General features: G+C 38.2%; 1 protein-coding gene across 2 annotated transcripts; it reads left to right on the top strand.

The window, feature by feature from the left end:
* The first annotated feature begins 5996 nt into the window (after positions 1 to 5996).
* Positions 5997 to 19392, top strand: LOC121167631 (kinesin-like protein KIF18A). 2 transcript variants are annotated; one of them, XM_040997168.1, is made up of 4 exons: positions 5997 to 6422; positions 7008 to 7112; positions 16620 to 16717; positions 18738 to 19392. In XM_040997168.1, the coding sequence occupies exons 1-4, from the start codon at positions 6112 to 6114 to the stop codon at positions 18818 to 18820; spliced, it is 597 nt and encodes a 198-aa protein (XP_040853102.1). In that variant the 5' UTR covers positions 5997 to 6111; the 3' UTR covers positions 18821 to 19392. The 2 variants fall into 2 exon arrangements, with proteins under 2 accessions (XP_040853102.1, XP_040853103.1); XM_040997169.1 differs by lacking the exon at positions 7008 to 7112.
* The last annotated feature ends 123 nt before the right edge of the window (positions 19393 to 19515 follow it).

Below are 19515 nucleotides of genomic sequence, written 5' to 3'. Positions count from 1 at the left end.
TAAGTACCAGAGCTGATTAAAACTTTGTTTTCTTTAAATAAAGCAACTTTCACAGTGACATTTTTGTTTAGTGTCTTAGATATGAATTTCAACAGATTATATTCATTTATATCCCATGGGTTGTAACTTTCAGGGCAATAGAAATGCAGTAAATGCACAGTGTATTGAATAATTTAAGTGGCAAAAATATTATCTAGAAATATTAAAAATATTTGGAAGCCACAAAGTTTTGACACAGTATGTATTATATGTATTTAGGCAGTGCCCTGGGTTGGTTCCATACATAGGCCCTGGAAAAAAGACTTGTCTCCCAAATGATTGCCAATTTTTTCTGTCCCAGTTTGTGGGAACTTAGGATAATATACTTTTAACTTCTTGTCCCTTCCAGTGCAGGACCCAGATTGCTAGTGTTTTCCATTGACTCTTCATCCTTTAGGGTCCATTGTTCTGACAGCCTGAAACTACATGATTTGCTTCTTATTTTATAGGACATTTCAAAAGGAATTATAATTTACCTGCAGGTCCTATAATACGTCTACTATGTGAGCCCAGGAATTGTGAGATTTTGTTAGACAGTGTTTTACCAAACTGAATTATGGAAAATTGTACCACTACCCCAAGCCTGCTCTGCTGGAAAGTTACTGTATACCCTTTGCCTCTAATGGAAAAATACAGCAAATCTTCATAGACATAAACCTAGCATATTCAGTAGTTCTCACAACTTACAAATCCCACAGTGTCCATAACCAACCATCTCCAGTTGCCATACCCAATTAAAATATGCTGTCACCTAATTTAGCTAAACGTAAATAATAATTATTATATTTGTAGACTTTAAGAATCATGTTGAAAGTGAAGTGTTCATTTTTTATTGTGTTCTTTCAGTTGTAATTAATAAAACATCATTGACCTTTATGTATATAGAGATAGTTGATTGACTACTGAATTTTTATTTGCGCCTTTGAATCTCACTTTGGCCATGATTATCTCCTGAACCTTTTGTAGCAACAAGTCAGCTTAAGTAATGTTCAATTACTGTCTACTTTCTGTCCTCTTATATTTTTAATCTGAATTTAATATGTGCATCTGTAATATGTTCTTCCAGACCTGGGGAATCAACTGTATGTAAATCCATGCTTACTGTTACCTTTCCATATTTCTTCTTCAGTTTATCACATTTTTCCAAACAAGCAGAATTACCACTAACAGTGTATCTTTGTGACATTGTTATTTCTTTCAGTGAAAATCTGTTAGTGTGATCATACCAGATTTGATATTGGCTAAGTGTTAGAGTATCCGTGAGAACTGGGAACTATTTCTCTCATGTCTTTTGTGGAAAACTTCATTTTCATATTCTTTATTAACAGTGGTGGAAATTGGTCCACTACATGGGAGTTTGCCTAATTGCCTCTCCACATATTTTTGCCCTTTAAATGTGTGTAAGAAAAATAGTGCTTTCAAAGTCCTTAACTCTTGAGGTTTCGAGTTCTATTATATTCTAAATTTTAGATTGATGTTATAAAATCAGCACTTGTGGATAATAACACATTTTCATGCCTATTTTAATGTATCTTTTATTTATGTTTGCAGTTTACCATCATCCTTGGTAAACTAAGTATCTGATGAACCAGACATAAGACACTGTTTTTGAGTGTTTTGTTTTGGAGTAAATTATGAGGGTGTTGTACTATTGGAAAGTAAAAAACAACTTTCTCTTTGAAAGTTGTAAAGTTAACACTCACAGCATGTTTGTAGTCGTAGAGCCTTTCTTTGAACCTTGAATGTTTTTGTCATCTAATCCTACTTAAATTCCCTGTCAACCAACGAGTTGTATCTTCCTTGTTCTAGTGGGCATTAATGTCCACACTGCTTAAATGAGTTACCCAAGGTCACTCAATGAGTCGTTGATGGAATCAGAAATAGAATCCAAGTCTCCTGACTCTCAATTCAGTTCTCTATCCTTGATAGTTTTCTATCCTCTATACCTCTGCTGCCTCTCATGGGAAAAGAAGTTAATCTTCTAGCTATTAATAGCCACCAAATTGGTGGTAGCAGCACAGTGGAGAAAAGTAACTGTCTTTACACTGTAGCATTAGTATAAAAATATCTGGTAATGGAAAATTTGACAAATGTCATGTTAAAGAGAGTGGAAAATTATTTTAAGATCTGGATCTCATTTATCTATTTCTCAGAAAAGTAAAATTTCTTAGTAGAACAGGAATCCTATTTTTTTCTTCCTGTTTTTAAATTGTATTTCCTAGAGGGTAATTGTCAACCTATCCATAGCAAAGTCTGTTGTCAACTAACGTAATAGGAATAATTCATACACTGCTAGTGATTGCTATAAGTGTATTTTTACCTTATTTGAAAGTTTAGATTGCTTTGTTGAAGTATGGAACATTCAGCCTTTAACTGTTTTCAGTGTTAAGTTATTCCTGTGTAAAAAGGGAAATATAGCATCCCTTGGAAATTTTGCTGTATGATTTAAAAAAGCAAGCAGAAATCCACATCATAGTTTCCTCTGTGCCGTACTGCAGGCTCCAAGGAGTTCACCAGAGTAGGAGAAAAATGCAAGAGAGCTCACAAAAATTAATCAAATACATCATTACATATGTACTAAATTCATTATTTTAAGCATGTTGAAAAAGATGTTAAATAGTTAAGCAATTCATGCTTACACTCTAATTTTTACAAATATGTCTTTTGATTTTGTGCTCAAAATTACTAAAAGTGTTTCTGTGTGAAAGTTGATTAGAAAGCAAAGCACTGCTGTTAGGCAGATTTGTTTAATAAGTGGAGGGGGCCCGGCGCGGTGGCACAGTGGTTAAGGTCCTCGCCTTGCACGCCCAGGATCCCATATGGGCGCCGGTTCTAATCCCGGCAGCCCCGCTTCCCTTCCAGCTCCCCGCCTGTGGCCCGGGAAAGCAGTCGAGGACGGCCCAAAGCTTTGGGACCCTGCACCCGCGTGGGAGACCCGAAAGAGGCTCCTGGCTTCGGATTGGCATGGCGTCAGCCGTTGCGCTCGCTTGGGGAGTTAATTATCGGACGGAAGATCTTCCTCTCTGTCTCTCCTCTCTATATATCTGCCTTTCCAATAAAAAATAATAATAATAATAATAATAATAAAAATCTTTAAAAAAAATAAGTGGAGGACAAGATTAACACAGGTGATAAAATGGAGGATGTGATTTTTTTTTAAAGATTTATTTTTTTGGGGGGGGGCAGTCAGGTATACAGAGAGGAGTAGAAACAGAGAGGAAGATCTTCTGTCGAGAGAGGAAGATCTTCTGTCTGATAATTCACTCCCCAAAAGTGACTGAAGTGGCTGGAATTGCACCGATCTGAAGCCAGGTGCCTGGAGCCTCTTCCAGGTCTGCCATGTGGATGCAGGAGGCCATGGCTTTGGGCCGTCCTCAACTGCTTTCCAGGCCACAAGCAGGGAGCTGGATGGGAAGTGGGACCACCGGGATTAGAACCAGTGCCCATATGAGATCCTGGCATGTGCAAGGAGGACTTTAGCCACTTGGCTACCATCCTGGGCCCAAGGAAGTAATTATTATTATTATTTTTTGAGGATGTAATCTCTAAATCGAAGTTAGATAAGTCTGTTAAGAACTGTCAGCTTGGTTGATTTCTTGACATCTGAGACATTTGCTTTGCAGTAATGATGGCTGAAGTACTCTGATCTCTTTAAATTAGATTCATTTTTTATTAAATCTAATAATCTACCATATATGTGTATACGTATGTATTAGCAAATCAATCAGATGTAATACTTTACTGCTAATATATGACATCGTAACATATCTAAATTATTTCATTAACCTGAAGTTTTTATTGTTAATCACTCATTTTGTTCGTTTATATTACTAGACTTCCATTCAGTTAAAGGTTGAGCATCTCTAATGTAAAAGATTCAAAACCTTAAATGCCCCTGATTAAAAATTTTTTAAATTCCATACCATGAAACTTTAATTCACAAAATGATTTAGAATGTTGTGTAAAAATTATTTTTCAGTCAATTTATATAAGTTATAGGTGGGTCACATGAATTTCATCTATGTTTGAGTCACATTCCCTATATACCTTGTTATTTGGAATGGTACTTCAAAAAGTATTTCATCAGAAATAAACTAGGAAGCTTGCATTGCTTAAGTCAGCATCCCATTTTGACTCCAATTTGAGACCTGACTTCCCCATTTCTGATCCTGCACCTTGCTGATGCTACTGGGAAAGCAATGGATAATGACCTAACTATCTGGGCTCCCACTGCTCATTTGGTTGATGTGGATGCGGTTCCGGGCTCCTGGCTTCAGTCTGTCCCCACCTCGACTGTTGCATCCGTTTGGGAAGTGAACTAGCAGGAAGATGAATGACCTCGTTTCCTCTCTGTCTCCCTTTCCTTCCCTTGCTCTTTCCCTGTAACCTGCCATACCAAAAAAAAGGGGGGTGGGTGGAAAATAGTAGGAAGAAACAGGAACAGAACAGAGAAGGAGAAAAGTGAAGTTAATTTATTGTGATGCAGAAAAAATGTTTAAATAGTGGTGTACCATTATATTCAACAATCCAAAAATGTGTAAAAATCTGAAAGAATTCTTGGTCCAAACAGTTCTGATATAAAATTTTTACCATGTTATATTAACAGGAGGTCACATGCACAGAATGGGGGGTGGGGGCAGAGTGGAGCAGCGGTCAGGAAGAGGCTCATATCCCAACCCTAGATACTCCCAGATTCCCACCAAGGACTATCAGTACGGCACCAAGGACTACATCACAACTGCCAAAGAGACCATGGGGAACTGGAATGCCTTTGGAGGCCGAGAACTCAGAGGACATCCCTCCCCGCTTTTGGACCTACTACACGGGATGGAAGAAGCCCAAATCCTTCCTCATAGGATCCAAGGTCATCAGAACAACAGCCAGGAACCCTGAGCGGTCCTCAGAATCAGAACAGTAAACTTCCTTCGGGACAAGGGAGAGGAGCTTTCTCTGGTCCTTACTTAGTTCCAACTCTGGGTCCCCACCCTCTGCAATGACCATCAGGGTCACTCCAGAGCACTCCCCCCCCAAACACACACACACACACACACACACACACATTGGAATAGATAAGCAGAGAACAACAAGGAAAGATTGGTCAGCATGGACTCACACATACCTTACTAGGTAGAACACAAAGAACAAGTACTCCTCACCAAGGTATGAAAGATTTCTCTGCATACCCCTCCTAAAACTGTTTTGCACCTCAATTGTGAAAATGTCATTGAAATAGTCACAGGATGTTGTTAAGAACTTACATGTAATTTTAACATATTGTTTACTCAACACTATGTCAATTAATTCCATAACATTATATATTGTTGCTGATGGGGCTTTTAATTGATCGGGATTTTACTCTTTTGGCCCTACCTTCAGACCAGAGAAGGTCTCCCCAAGAAGCCGTTGAACTTATCTGGACAATAAGATGCTGGACTCTATGCTTGGTATATGCTTACAATGAAGGAATCTCAACTGAACTTGAACTGTGGTTACACAACAAGGTGGAGGAATCCACCATGGGGGAGGGTTAGGGGAGGGGTGGGGGGAATCCCAGTACCTATAGAACTATGTCTCATAATACAATGTAATCAATAAAGAAAAAAAATGAAATTAGAAGTTTCTTCTGAATTTTGTTAGAATTAGAAATTTGCTTTTGTAATTTCTACAGTCTAAATATTATATATATTATCTAATATACCAAGATAGCCATCTGTGTTACTATTTGATGTTGACAGTTTACTATTTTCTCTTTTAAAATATCCTTATATATAATGAATTTGTTATCATCATTTACACTTCTTAGCTTACCTTTCTTTTAAAAAAAATTCAGTATTTTGGGCAAAAAACGTACTTTATTATTAGTTTTTTTTTTAAAAGAAAAGATCATTAAACTAATGGAACCATTGGAAATTTGAGCAATATTATTAATTATCTCTTTAATTTTATTGAACAGGCACATCTTCAAGTGATTCTAGCCTGCTTAAAATTGTGCCACAAAAAAGAACTCGTAGAAGACTAATATCTTCTCCCACAGAAGTGAAACATACTGAAAAGATTACGCTGTCTGAAAGTATGCATCTCAATGACTCTCTCAGCCAAGAACTTCAGCCCATTGTATATACTCCAGAAGACTCTAGAAAACCTTTACAAAATCCATCTCCAGTAGCTTCACATACTATGGATTTTCAGGACATGAGCTCAAATGGAAACAGTGGTAATTCTCTAAAAGTGCTATCTGAAGTAGATACCACTCTTAATAGAGGAGGGGAATGTGAGGAGATTTTGGACTCTACATTTACCATAGATGAAGACACCAGGAACTCGAGGAGTAAATTACCTGAACAAGAATCTCGACCAAACAACAGAAAAAATGCTTTACAAAGGTAGAGAATGCGGGTATTTTCCAATTTTTTTTAATATAATCTTCAAACTAATTTTCTTTCTCTTTAGCTCCATTTGAGGACTATTTTAAAGATTTCATAGGTTTTCTTGATTGCAAGCTTGTTTTAAAATGTCAAAGTGAATTTGATATTTGTCACTTGACCCTCATTAAGCCAGTAAGGTCCTTAAAGTATATTTCTTTTCCAAAATTTGATAACCTGTCATCAAATGATTGCCGTGTCTGTCCTTATTAATATCTTCACCCGAAGAAATTTCATTTCTATTAATGTGTGTCAAGCCTCAGCTTTCTTGGTCATGTGTCTAAAGTATGGTTTGATTATATGTCATCTGCAGAAACATCTTTCTCACTTCATTTACGTAATTACACCCAATGTAAATATGGAAGGAAAAATACTTTCACTTTTCTGTGTGGTCAAAAGGTAGAAGCTTCCTTATAGTAACTAACTGTGAAGAAAAAAAAGTCCTGGTTAAGCCGCAAACTTTTATAGCATATCTGTTCAAAAAGATCTGTACTCTTCCTTTTTTCTCTATAGTATAAATCAAACTAACTCTTTTTCAATATGCAGACTCAACCCCTCCTTCTCAACTAAGCATTCTTTGCCTGTACCAAGCATGGTGCCATCCTACATGGCAATGACTGCTGCTGCCAAAAGGAAACGGAAATTAACAAGGTATGATTAAACAGAAACAAGTTCAACAGTTACACTGATATAATCACTATGCCTCAAATAGCCCTTTTGTTCCTTGTAATTAGATATATTTTAACAATCCTATGATAAATTTCTCTGAATGCAATATTGAATTTATGTTATTGAAGGAAGATCTTCAAAAAGCCCAGGTAGTTCACTTGATATTTATGTAAGCATTCCATATTTCAGATTACTGAAAATATATTGAGGTTTCTGGATTGTAGAAATGTCACTTAATTTTAGCTTTTTTTTTTCTGTTTGGTTATTTTTCTTTTTAAACATCACTAAATTTCTTTCATCTGAGAATAATATTATTTTGGTGAATTTTTATGTGTGTGTAAAGTAGTACAAGTAAGGAAACTTCTATTTCTGGCTCTGGAGTATAATTGTGTCAGATCAAACCACCTATCAACAATATCAACAAGTGCAAGCTGGCTAGTGTAAAACTAACAGCTATATAAAGGCAAGGAAGAACAACCGGGTTACCAGGACCCTGAGGGTCTAAGATCCCAGATTGAGGGAAGATGCTGTAGAGAATCAGATTTTCTTTGCCTCTTTTTGTTGTTGTTGCTTAAATTTTGCCAAATCAGAGTATATAATATAGAATCCATAAAGAAGATGGAAGTTAGAGCTAGGAGCCATGAAAGTAATAATATCTTTCTGTGTAGTTTTTACCCTCAAGATATTCAGCAAGTCTAAACTGTAGAATAGGAGACAAAGAAACCACACTGAAACTAGCTACTAAGAGGCAAAAGAAGTAAGGTTTTAGACATTCTTATAGGTTTTAGACATTCAGGGATCACTATGAACAGTAAGTTATATTTGAAATCTCTAAAGATATGTTCTACCGGTAAGGTCAACTGGAGATAGACTAGTTACTGACAGCCAAAACAATCCTTGGACCAAGGCAATCACTGTTTTGTCTACTTGCCACAGAAAATCCAATCTCTGGAAGACTGTATTACGTGTTTCCTTTGTAGGTTTTCATGTATGATAATAACTATGCCAAAAAACAAGATTAAATGAAAACTTTCAGTGATTCATAATTAATGCAAATATTGGGATTATCAGAAACTGAAATTTTAACCTGTTAATTTCAGCAAAATAGACACAAAGCTAAGGGAATTTCCTAGAAAATTAAATTCAGTTCAGATGGGTCAGTTAATAGTCTAGAACTAAAAAAAAATAATACATTTAGTAAAACTAAGAACTCAGTAAGAAGTGGAACTGCAGAAACTTTTATCAAAGAATGATATACTAGTGGTCAATAGGAACATGAAAAAATTATCCAAAAATCACTGGCTAATCACTTCAGTCTGGTTAGATGGACTTTATCAAAAAGACAGAAGATACACTCTGGCAAGGATGTGGCAAAAGGAACCCCCTTGCACAATGTTATTGTGAAAAACCAATATAGAATCTCCTCACAAAACTGATAGTAGAACTCCCATGTGATCCTGGAATCCTACTGTGCACGTATCCAAAGAAATGATGAAGCATCTGTACCCACGTGTTCATCACAGCACCACAGTTCCAGAGAAATGAAAGCAGTTAAATGTCCACCCTGTAGTAGATGCACAGTGAAAAGTAGTGCATGAAGTACTACTCAGCCACCAAAAACGTGTTTAACCCTGTCTCTGGGGTTCAGGGGAAAAACTGATGATATTAGTGTGAAAACAATGGTATTACCCACTTTCCTGTAGTCCTTGACCTTTTGTACCCTAAGTAACTAAGTAAGATTATTACAAAATTAATTAGTTAATAAAAAAAATAAAAATGTGTTTAACATCTGTGGTAACAACAATGAACCTGGAATTATGGCTAGATGATTATGTTTAGTGAGTCAGTCAAGCACAGAAAGGCAAATATAATCCAATCTCACTCGTATGTGGAATCTATAAAGGTAATCTGTTAAGTCATAACAAATGTAATTTAATATGGCGTTGTTTTGAAATAAATTTGCAGATAGCCTAATTATCTGTGTTCCATAGAATGTCTTCTCATAGATGAATCTAAATGCATTCTTTCTGGATGGCACTGTGGCATACTAACTTAAGCCTCTGCCTGTAGTGCCACCATCCCATATGGGTGAGAGTTGGAATCCAGCTGCTCTACCTTCAGTGCAGCTCCCTGGCAATTTTTCTAGAAAAGTCCCAGAAGTTGGCCCATGTGTTTGGGCCTCTCTTATGGGAGAGACCTGGAAGAAGATTCAGGCTCCTGACTTAAGACTGGCTCAGCTCCATCCTTTGCAGCCATTTGGGGAGTGGACTACATTTCTGCTGTACTTTGTTTTGGAAGGCAAAGGGATGTATCCTTTTTTTTTTTTATTAATTTTTTGGAGTTCTTAAAATTTAATGTTTTAAAAGATTGATTTATTTTTATTTGAAAGGAAAATTTATATATACACAGCAGAACCTTAGAATCTGTACATCTAAAATTCATAAATTGCTTATTCCTGAATGTCTGTAACTATACATGACATACAGTATTCTTGCCTTTACCCATTTCACTTTGTACACATTCACTCACTTGTGGCTAACCTATCCAAGGGTTCACAATTAGAAAGGAAAGTGGCAAAAGTAACAATTCATAAATTTTAAACTATGTGCTGTTCTTAGTAATATAATAAGATCTTATGTTCTCTGACTCAATCCCACAACATGAATTATCCCTTTCTTCTAGCTTGTCCACTCTGTGTATGGGTGCCCATTGCTTCTTTGTAGTTGGTTCATTTATCAGATCAGCTGTCTTGGTACTGTGTACTTGTGTTCCAGCAACTCTTATTTTAGATAGTAATGGCCCCAAGGCACAATAGTAATAACAGTGGTAATTTGGATGTACCAAAGAGAAGCCTTTAAAAGGTTTATTACTATGTAGAGTTTGTTGCTATCCTCCTTTCCTACAATCACAGAGTCTTAAAATAGAACCAGCAGATAGTAAAGAACTACCGTATTTTGCTAAGGGACCAGTCTGAATTTTGTCACTTCATGAGTGCACCCTGGGACCTACCTCCATCATCATTTGTTTTTGCCAGTTTGTCACTAATTTGTTAAGTTTGTCATTCCCTTGACTAATTGCTGTTAATGGAATTTTCTCTTAAGTAGTAACTCAAGAAATGGATATATGAATTACATATTGGAAATGGCTTTAGATTCGTAAAAGAGCTTGCTTCCACATAACATATGAGCAACTATTGTGCAATATTAAAGGACATGTAAAGAAAAGAAAGTAGTTGGTTTCTCATAACCTGTTACTCTGCTACATTCCCTCTGGTACCAGTAATTAGATCTTGCCATTAACTAAGGTTAAAAGAGATTAATGCTAGAAATATACATGATCACTTTTTTATCCTTTTTCTCTAATTAAAGCTGCATGGGCTTGAGAGAAACTCTGGTATTTTCCACTTAGCTGTATATACCTATATAATCTAAATGATTTTTAAAAAGTAAAGATCTGCAGAGTAAGCTAATTTTTGTTTTTTGTGTTTATAGTTTTTCTTTCTAAAAAGAATTCAAATACACTTAATACTACAAAACGTACGAGAGTACTGGGTGCTGACACTTGTTTATTTAATAGCTGACTAGACTAAATACATTAACCTACCAAGTCTACAAATATCAAATGTGCATATGTTAGCTTTACCTATAAGTTAAATCATCAGAGTTTCAGTGTTTGTCTTGTGTTTGGCTAGAAATAATTTTCAGCTGAAAGAATTTGAATTGTATTGTCTTCATGAAGAAGCATTCTATTTAAGTACAGGAGCAAAACATGAATTTTTAGTTTGGTTAGTGCTTATGAAAATGTATTTGGTTTACAACTGGAAGATTTGTTGGATCTCATCCTAATATAGTCCTTAACATAATATGATTCTATACCCATCTATAATTCTATCTTTATTTTATGATCTAACTTATAAACGTTAAACATTTTGTCAGTAAATTAGCTTACTTAAATCCTAAAAAAGTTTGGATGTGTTTGATTTACATGTAACTTTGCAGCATGTTTTATTAGGCCTGGATTTCATTCCTTGACATATGAATTTTTTAAGGGTTTATTTATTTATTTATTTATTATTGGAAAGGCAGATATACAGAGAGGAGGAGAGACAGAGAGGAAGATCTTCCCTCCGATGGTTCACTCCCCAAGTGACCGCAACGGCTGGAGCTGAGCCAATCTAAAGCCAGGAACCAGGAGCTCTTCCTGGTCTCCCACGCAGGTGCAGGGTCCCAAGGATTTGGCCGTCCTCAACTGCTTTCCCAGGCCACAAGCAGGGAACTGGATGGGAAGCAGAGTTGCCAGGATTAGAACCAGCGACCATATGGGATCCCGGCACATGCAAGGCAAGGATTTTAACCACTACGTTATTGCGCCAGGCCCTTGAAATATGAATTTTAATCAAGTAAAAGAATTTTATAAATATAAAGTACAAATCTAGAACTAACTAAACTAAAGAATCAAATTTAAATAAAGACAATTTTTGGATAAATTGTGCAGGAAACTGTAACCGACTGCATTGCTCTTTATACTTAAATAAAATCACCAAGTGATTATTTTAGCAAAGAGTTACTGCCATGGATCACTCACTGATAAATCTGTATATTACCCAAAAGATGTTTAAAACAGAATTTTAATTGAAAACAGAATTTTAATAATTTATTTGGAAATGGATAATTTCCACGATTGGATTTGTTTAAACTTTTTCTATTTTTTTCCATGATGCATGATAATTTGCTCAACTTGTATAATACTAGCAGTTCCTTGATAAACCATTCTGGATAGGTGATATGCATTAATAAACAGAACAGTTACGATGACCATTTTAAACCCTGTAATAATTTCTTTCAAGGGCTCTTGGCCATGGAAATATCTCATTTGGGTTATTTTCACTGTATTCTTTTTGCTCGAAGGTGTTTACATTGAACATTCCTCTAACTCATCTTCTCCGTATTCCACACGCATACCAGTGTACCAGTTCAAAATGAGGATTGGCATTGTCAGAAGCAAACTTGTTGCTGTTAAAGCAAAACCTCTAATTGTGAAACCAACTTAACAATCACTATAGCATCAGTTCATGTAATAGTGTATAGTGTATTGGCCAGAAATTCTCTAAACGATGCTTAGTGGAAGGAAGATATTCATCCCACCTTCCCAATCTTGCCTATTAAATCTGGATCCTCTTTGGAACTAGGAAAGATTGTTATTCAAAGCCTTGATGTAATTTACCAAATCTCCAACTCTATAGCTTCTTGGCATTTGAAAACCTATGGTACATTTTTAAAAGATTTGTTTATTTTTATTGGAAAGGTATATTTAAAAAGAAAGACCTCTGTCCTCTAGTTCACCTCAAGTGACCTAAGTGGCAGAGCTGAGCTCACCCAAAGCAGGAGGCTTCTTCCAGGTGTCCCACCTGGGTGCAGGAACCCAAGGCCTTGGACCATCCTCTTCTAATTCCCCAGGCCACAAGCAGGGAGCTGGATGGAAAGCAAAACAGCCAAAAAACATACTGGCACCCACGCAGGATCCTGGCACATGCAAAGTGACGGCTTAGCCATTGGGCCAAACCTAGCACTTTTTTTATTTTATGCTATCTTGGATTACTTTGTGTATTCTTTCCCTGTCCTCACTGCATGTTTGTGGTATAAGTTGTCAGGACAGAGATTATTTGTGCCTTACTTCTTTGTATATTATTTTAACATTAATAATAGGTATTCAGTATTATGTCAACTCAAATTGAGCTAGAAATTTGCCCCTTAATGTGAGATCAATTGTATAGCTTAACATAAGACAAATTCTTTTTCATTTCAGTTTTTGTAATTGTAATAATTGGGTTGTCAGTGTATTGCTATCTTTGGATTTAAAGACAATTTTCCCAGATTATCTCATTGTTTATATTCCTACATTGGGATTCTTGGTCCATATTTGTTTAAGAAATTAATATTGCACATCTTGTGATTATTGCTGCTTGTTTCTTTTTTATTATTATTTTTTAATAATCTTACTTAGTTGATTAGGGTACAAAGGGTCAAGGGCTACAGGGTGAAAGTGGGTAATACCATTGTTTCCACACTAATATTATCATTTTTTCCTGGGGTCAGGGGAGAAACAAAGGGAAAAGCCCCACCCAGCCTCCCACCCATCCCAGATCCCCAATGTGAGGCACGCTCCGAGGGTCCTGCTCAAGCAGTTTTGATAGTTCAACAGTTCTGGATTGCTGCCAATCTCGCAGTTCCAATTGCAATGAAACCTATTCAGAGTCCACTGGCTGACATAGTCTCTTCATGGTTGGGGTTCTGAGATCAGCAGTTCAGTTGAAGGGATCTCCAAAGAAACTTCATCTGAGATGATCCTAGACCTGATTCTTGTGTGAGTTTGCTAGTACAGGGTCCAACACCATCCATTGCGCCAATCAGCTTACGCACATGCTGGTGGTTGCTATTGCTGGGTCAGTTCTGTTTCCAGCCCTGTCTTCCACTTGAATTAACGGGTGTTGTAGTCCAGCTTGATCCTACCCACTTTCCTCACGCAAACCAGTGGGAGCTGCAGCCTAGTCGGGGCGACTCCCTGTAATCCCCACCAAGCCTGCCCCCTACCCTGGTTCCCATGCTTGCCAGTATGTACTGCAGGCTTGTCCAGTCTGTCCCACATCCCATTTAGCTCTCATACATGTCAGTGGGCATTGAAGCCTAGTGCAACCCAACCAACCTACTATCCAGTCCACACACTTACTGGCAGGTGCCTTTCTGTCTAGCCATGCCTGCCCCTGTCCTGGTTTTCGTGCTGTCCAGTGAGAGTGGTTACCCATGAGGGAGGTGCCCACTATCTCCCTACTAGGCCACTCCCACCCCCAGATTATGTACTCTCCAGGTGGTTCTGGCATTTGACTTGACAGAATTAGCTCCCAGTGCCAGCCTCTGCCAGCTGATGCTGCGGCTAAGCCCAACCAACCCTCACCCACTCTAATTTTTGCTTGCACCAGTCAGGACAGTCAGCCCACCCTGGCCCTTCCCTTATCTAGCTCACATGAGGCCCACAGGTGTTATAGCCCTGCCTAGTCTGGTCTGCCCCCATCCTGACTCACGCTTTCCAATGGAAGTAGTTGTCCAGCAGGGGAGCCCACATTCCCCTGTCGGCTTTGCCTCCTCCCCCCAGTTTTCACATGTGCTGTTTGGGTGCTGCAACCACATCTGGTAAGGCTCATCTCACCTTGGCATTCCTTAATGTGTACTGGTATTTGTCACAACCGAACCTGGCCCGACCCATACTCTGTTCTGGTGCTCGGATTCACCAGTGGGTGATATGAACGGGTTCAGCCTCGTCTGCCCCCAACTGATGCCAAGTGTATGCCAGTGGGATAATTTTTTTTAATATATTTTTTTATTATTGTATTTTTAATCATCTTTACATAGTTAACTGGGGTAAAAAGGTTCAAGGGCAATAGGAAAGTGGGTAAGACTATTATTTCCATATTGTTTCCTTCAAGTTTAAAGGGGGGTATTAAGGGGGAAGGTTTCCCACCCTCACCCGGTACCCGGTGTGGGGTATTCTCCCAGGTTATTGCTCAAGTGGTTTGATAGTTCACCAGTTATGAATCGCTGCCAATCTTGCCACTTCAAGCACTATGGGGTCTTTGAAGAATTTCCATAGCTTGTTCTGGGCTGTTTCCTATTGTGCTTCTTGTGCTTACCTGCAGAGACTGTGTCCTGCCAGAGAAGTTGCCCAGGCTCCTCCATCAGAACCTCTCCCAGTGCCAGATTTCACGCATACCAGTGGGTCCATGAGCCAGCCCTACTCAGTTCACCTCCTGTCCTAGCAGGAACAGTGGCTTTTCCTGACTGGCCTTCAACCCAATCTGGTTCTTACTGTTGGATGTTTCAACCCAGCCACGGCTTGTCCATACCCTCATACAGCTCACACTTGGTAACATAACGGATGAGACCTAGCCTAGTCTGTCCACATCTACCATGGTCCACCAGAGCACAAGATGGTGCTGGAGTCTAGGCGGGTTTCTGCTTCCAGTCCCAGTCCACACTTGTGCCAGGGGAGATTACAACCACATCCTGATCAGAATGCAGCCCCCATTCCAGCCCATGCACTCCTTGGTGGGAAACTCAACCCAGCTAGGGTGTCCCCTTAGCTCCCCAACGGGGTCTATTGCCAGCCTTAGATCACGTGTAGGCCAGTGGGTTGCTCTGACTCCACTTGGCAGAGCCCCTCACCTGTCCTGGCCCTTGCCTTGGATGCAGTGGCTTAGCGTCCCTGGCTCACATAGATCAGTAGGTGCAAGGGCCTGCTTGGCATGAGCTGTGTTCCAACCTGATTTCTGTTTTTTCTTGTGAGTTAAGGTTTGCTTGGCCCTGCCCATTCTGCCCCCTTCCAGTGGCAGCCTGGTCCACCCCACATCCTGTTTTAGGATGCACATTCAGGTGCTGCTGCCTTGACCTGCCCAGACTATTGTGGGTTCCTTTACCCGTGAGTGATGGCAGGTGCCATGGTCACACCTAGCTTAGTCCATCGCAACCCCAGCTTGCGAGCTAACCAGGGGGACTTGTATTTCCACAGGGTTGGGCCCACACAACCCCACAGAGTCTACCCCCAGACCAAGTTCTCTTGTGTGCTGGATAGTGTCTTGACCCTGCCAAATGTGACCACTCCACCACCCAGTTGGGCAATGGTACCTAGCCCTGCCAAACAGGCCCCCATCCATAGCTTTGGTGTGGACTGGTGTGTGGCCGTCAGTGATGTTCTATGCTAACAGCCCATCTCTGGATTCCTAATTGGGCTGGTGAATCAGTCTAACCCAAATTATCTTATGGATACTTCCCTCCAAACCATCTGGTCTCAGTCCCCATGCATGCCTGAAACTTTCATGACCCTGTCACTGCAAATCATCCAAAATTCACCTCTCACCTACACTAAAACTGGCCTTATTCATGGGTGTCCCCAGGCAGCAACTACATATCTTAAAAACCCCAGAGTTCGCCACCGGGTGGCCAGCAGGCAAAGCCTGGCACCACTTGGTGCACTGGCTGCCCAAGGCTGAGGACTCGTTCACTGCCTTGGGGCAGTGTCTTTGGCCTGAGTCCCCAGCATTGGGTCTGACCCAGCAGGGGCACCCCCCACAGCCGCCACACTGCAGGGAGCTGCAGTTGCCCCCAACCCCAAGGCCCAAACCCCTATCTTGCTACTTGTTTCTACCCTTGGAATAGAACTGCTGTCATATTCCGGCAAAATGCCCTAGAAATATTCTGCTATAGAACTGTTACTTACAATTATAATATCCAGTTTGAATAAATATTAAAATCACAACATAAAAAATTTCACTGTAGATCAAAAATGTGTTTAGTGCCTCCGCTTACTTTTGTAAGGTTTCACAACTTCACATTTCTGTGTTTGCTTTCTTCTGTCATTACTGCATATAAGTTCAACAGAAATTACAATGTAGAGATTTAAAACAAATAAACCATTTTTTTTCTCCATTTGTACATCAAGCATCACATCAGCCACTGAGGAAAATCATGGATTTGCAAAACGTGTTCGACCAGATAATTCAAGCGATAAACATTTACAAGAAAACAGACCAACAATGGGTATGTTTATTTGGTCATTTAATCTTTAATGGTATTATTATCTTCCAATTCATGTAGTGCTGAGCTCGTTTGAAAAACTATTTTTCATAGGAATCTCTATCATGTCATCTTTATTGGAAGGTAGAAACAAATGGGATAACCTTGTTACAAGTAAGGCAAATTTAAGACACAGAATATAAAACACTTTTCAAAACCAGATATTAATTGTGGTAGTAGTGGTATAACTCAATATCTCAATTCTACCTTCTATATCCTTTCTGTTAAGTAATCTAGGTAGTATTTATAATAATTACCCAAATATATTATTATTATTAAGGTTGTGTCTCAGTATAAGTTACAGACAAATTGTTTCTGCCTGAATTTTTTTCTCTTAGCCTATTACTTTTAGTAAGTACTACAAGGCTACAGTTTCTACCCAGTGACAATCATAACTTCTATTAACAAAATGAAAAGGGTACTACTGGGGGTGACTACATTCCCTCATCTGCATAGAATAGTTGAACTCGTGGAAAAGTTACTAAATTGTAGGGGAAAATAGCTTTTTATGCGTATTAGAATGTCCAATTGTAAATACTGTACACACCAGGAATTACTGGAATAGTGAAGGTTGAATGTGTTCACTTGAGTTGTTCAATTAACATTGTACCAATGAAAAAGCAAGAGTATCAGTGAAAAAGTTGGTAACTACTGTTAACTGAACAGTTAGAGAAGAGGGGTTGGGCATTTAGCCTAACAATTAAGACAGTCTCGCTTTTGAGTGCCTGGGTCATTCCCTAGCTGCATCTGAAGACTGGCTTCCTGGTAGCAGTGACCTAGGGAGGCAGCAATATCGTTTTTGACTATTTGTATTTCTGTCACCCTGGATGGAAAACAGATTGAGTTCCTGGCTGCTAGCTTTGTCCTCCTAACCCTGTGTATTGCAAGCTTAAAAGAAAGAAAAGAAGGAGGAGAGGAAGAGCAAAGGAAGGAATGGGCAAAGGAAGGAAGTAACTATGTATTTTCCTACTCTAAGAGTAGAGCCCAATGTGACCAAGGAAGTGATAACCTGATAGCCAAGTAGACTGCCTCAAAAGAAAGTGGCACTGTTTTTGACATTACTGTTGAATAGAGCATTGTTGTAAAGACTAATGAAAAATCCAAAAGGATAGGAACAGACAGAAACATTTGAAAGGAGCTTAGCATTGTGCCTTGCAGGTTAAGCCACTGCTTGTGATACTGACATCCTGTGTCATAAGTGCTGGTCTGGATTCCAGCTGCTCCGTTTCCAATTCAGTTTCCTGCTAGTGAACCTGGGAAGACCACAGGTGATGGTCCAAATAATTGGGCTTCTGCTACCCATGAAGGAGAGACGGATGGAGTTCCTGGCTGCTACTTTCTGCGTAGTTTAGCCCTGGCTGTTGCACTCATGTGGGGAGTGAATCAACTCATAGAAGATACCAGAAAGAGCTTGGTTAAGAGTCTTTTTGTCACTCTACCTTTCAAATAAATATTGTACAAAAGAAAAACCTGAAAGGTGACAGTAAAAGCAAAAAGGACTGGGACCAGGATCAGCCTTCTGGGAAGTGCTGATAACCTTTTTATCAGAATATGGACATTTAGAAGTCTTGATGCGGTAATTAATGAAAAAAATTATAAAAGGGAAGAATATGCTTATAGAAAGTCAATACAAAAAAGAAAAGTGAATCTAGTAGTTTATTCAATGACTTTTGATACCTGGTTGTGTGCAGTTATTAACTAAAACTTCAGCTTGCAACATAGAGAAATAAATTTAGCAAACAAATCCATTTTGTTCTTTTTTTAAACAGATTTTATGCAGTCAGTTTTAATAGGTTCAATGTGATTTGTAGAGACAGTTCTAAGAACATAACTTTAAGTCATGTTAATTAACAACTGTGAATTTAAAGAGTAGATGTTCCTACATATAGTTACAATTTTTAATGAATTTTTAAGTTGAATAGTGAAAGCTACTTGCAAATGATACTTTTTAACATATTTATATATCTTTTTATGTCTTCTCTAGAATATAAAAGAAACATCCATAAAGTAAATCCAAGGATCGTTAGAAAATTTGGAAGAAACATTTCACAAGGAAATCTAAGATGAGTCACTTCAATGTCAGGAAAAATAAAATTGATCAAATTTGCTTCTAAAAATTTGCTTTGTCAGTATCCTTTCAGAAAGGTATTTAAGATCTTTGAAAGAAAACTATTTTAAAAAATACCTTCAGCAAGCAGAAGAATGAAACTTTTTTTTCTCCTTGTATATGTAAGTAAATAGAACATTTCAACAGACAAGGTTATAGTTTCAGCTTCTAACTTACTTGTTACCTTTTTAAGTCCCTAATTCACTGGTAGCAGCTTAGTGTTACTATACTTGAATAAATTGATTAGAATATTTTACAAAATAGTAGCTAAAATTGTCCTCATTATTTTTTGCAAATAAGAACTTAGAGGTAATACAATAACATCCCCGGTATGTTTGGTATTCTGTTATGGTTTTATACATTTTTTGAATTCTACATGTTGTTTTTTTCTTTTTTAAAATACTTTTATGTACAAATGTAGATATATATGTGCCCCCAAAATTGTAAATAGTATTTAAGTAGTTGTCATCAATAAAATACTGGTATTGTTCCTTGATACTTGACATATTAAAGATACAGATTTTTAAAGTGATTTTTCTGTTTCATTACTTCCCTTATGTACTCTATATTATTTTATATAATTGAAAAATGTTCCACATTTTTATTTCAGATATATATATATGCCACCATAACTAAATCTTAAAATATTTCCTCT

This window comes from Ochotona curzoniae, unplaced genomic scaffold, assembly GCF_017591425.1.
Source record: "Ochotona curzoniae isolate NIBS_2020 unplaced genomic scaffold, NIBS_Ocur_1.0 patch402, whole genome shotgun sequence".
NCBI classification, from domain to species: domain Eukaryota; kingdom Metazoa; phylum Chordata; class Mammalia; order Lagomorpha; family Ochotonidae; genus Ochotona; species Ochotona curzoniae.
Note: the sequence above shows the minus strand (reverse complement) of the source record. Positions and strands in the feature narration are given on the sequence as shown.

Coding starts and splice junctions, on each gene's coding strand:
- LOC121167631 (XM_040997168.1), top strand. CDS start 6,112: ATGCATCTCAATGACTCTCTCAGCCAAGAACTTCAGCCCATTGTATAT. Junction 6,423..7,007: donor AGAAAAAATGCTTTACAAAG/GTAGAGAATGCG, acceptor TTCAATATGCAG/ACTCAACCCCTCCTTCTCAA. Junction 7,113..16,619: donor AGGAAACGGAAATTAACAAG/GTATGATTAAAC, acceptor TTGTACATCAAG/CATCACATCAGCCACTGAGG.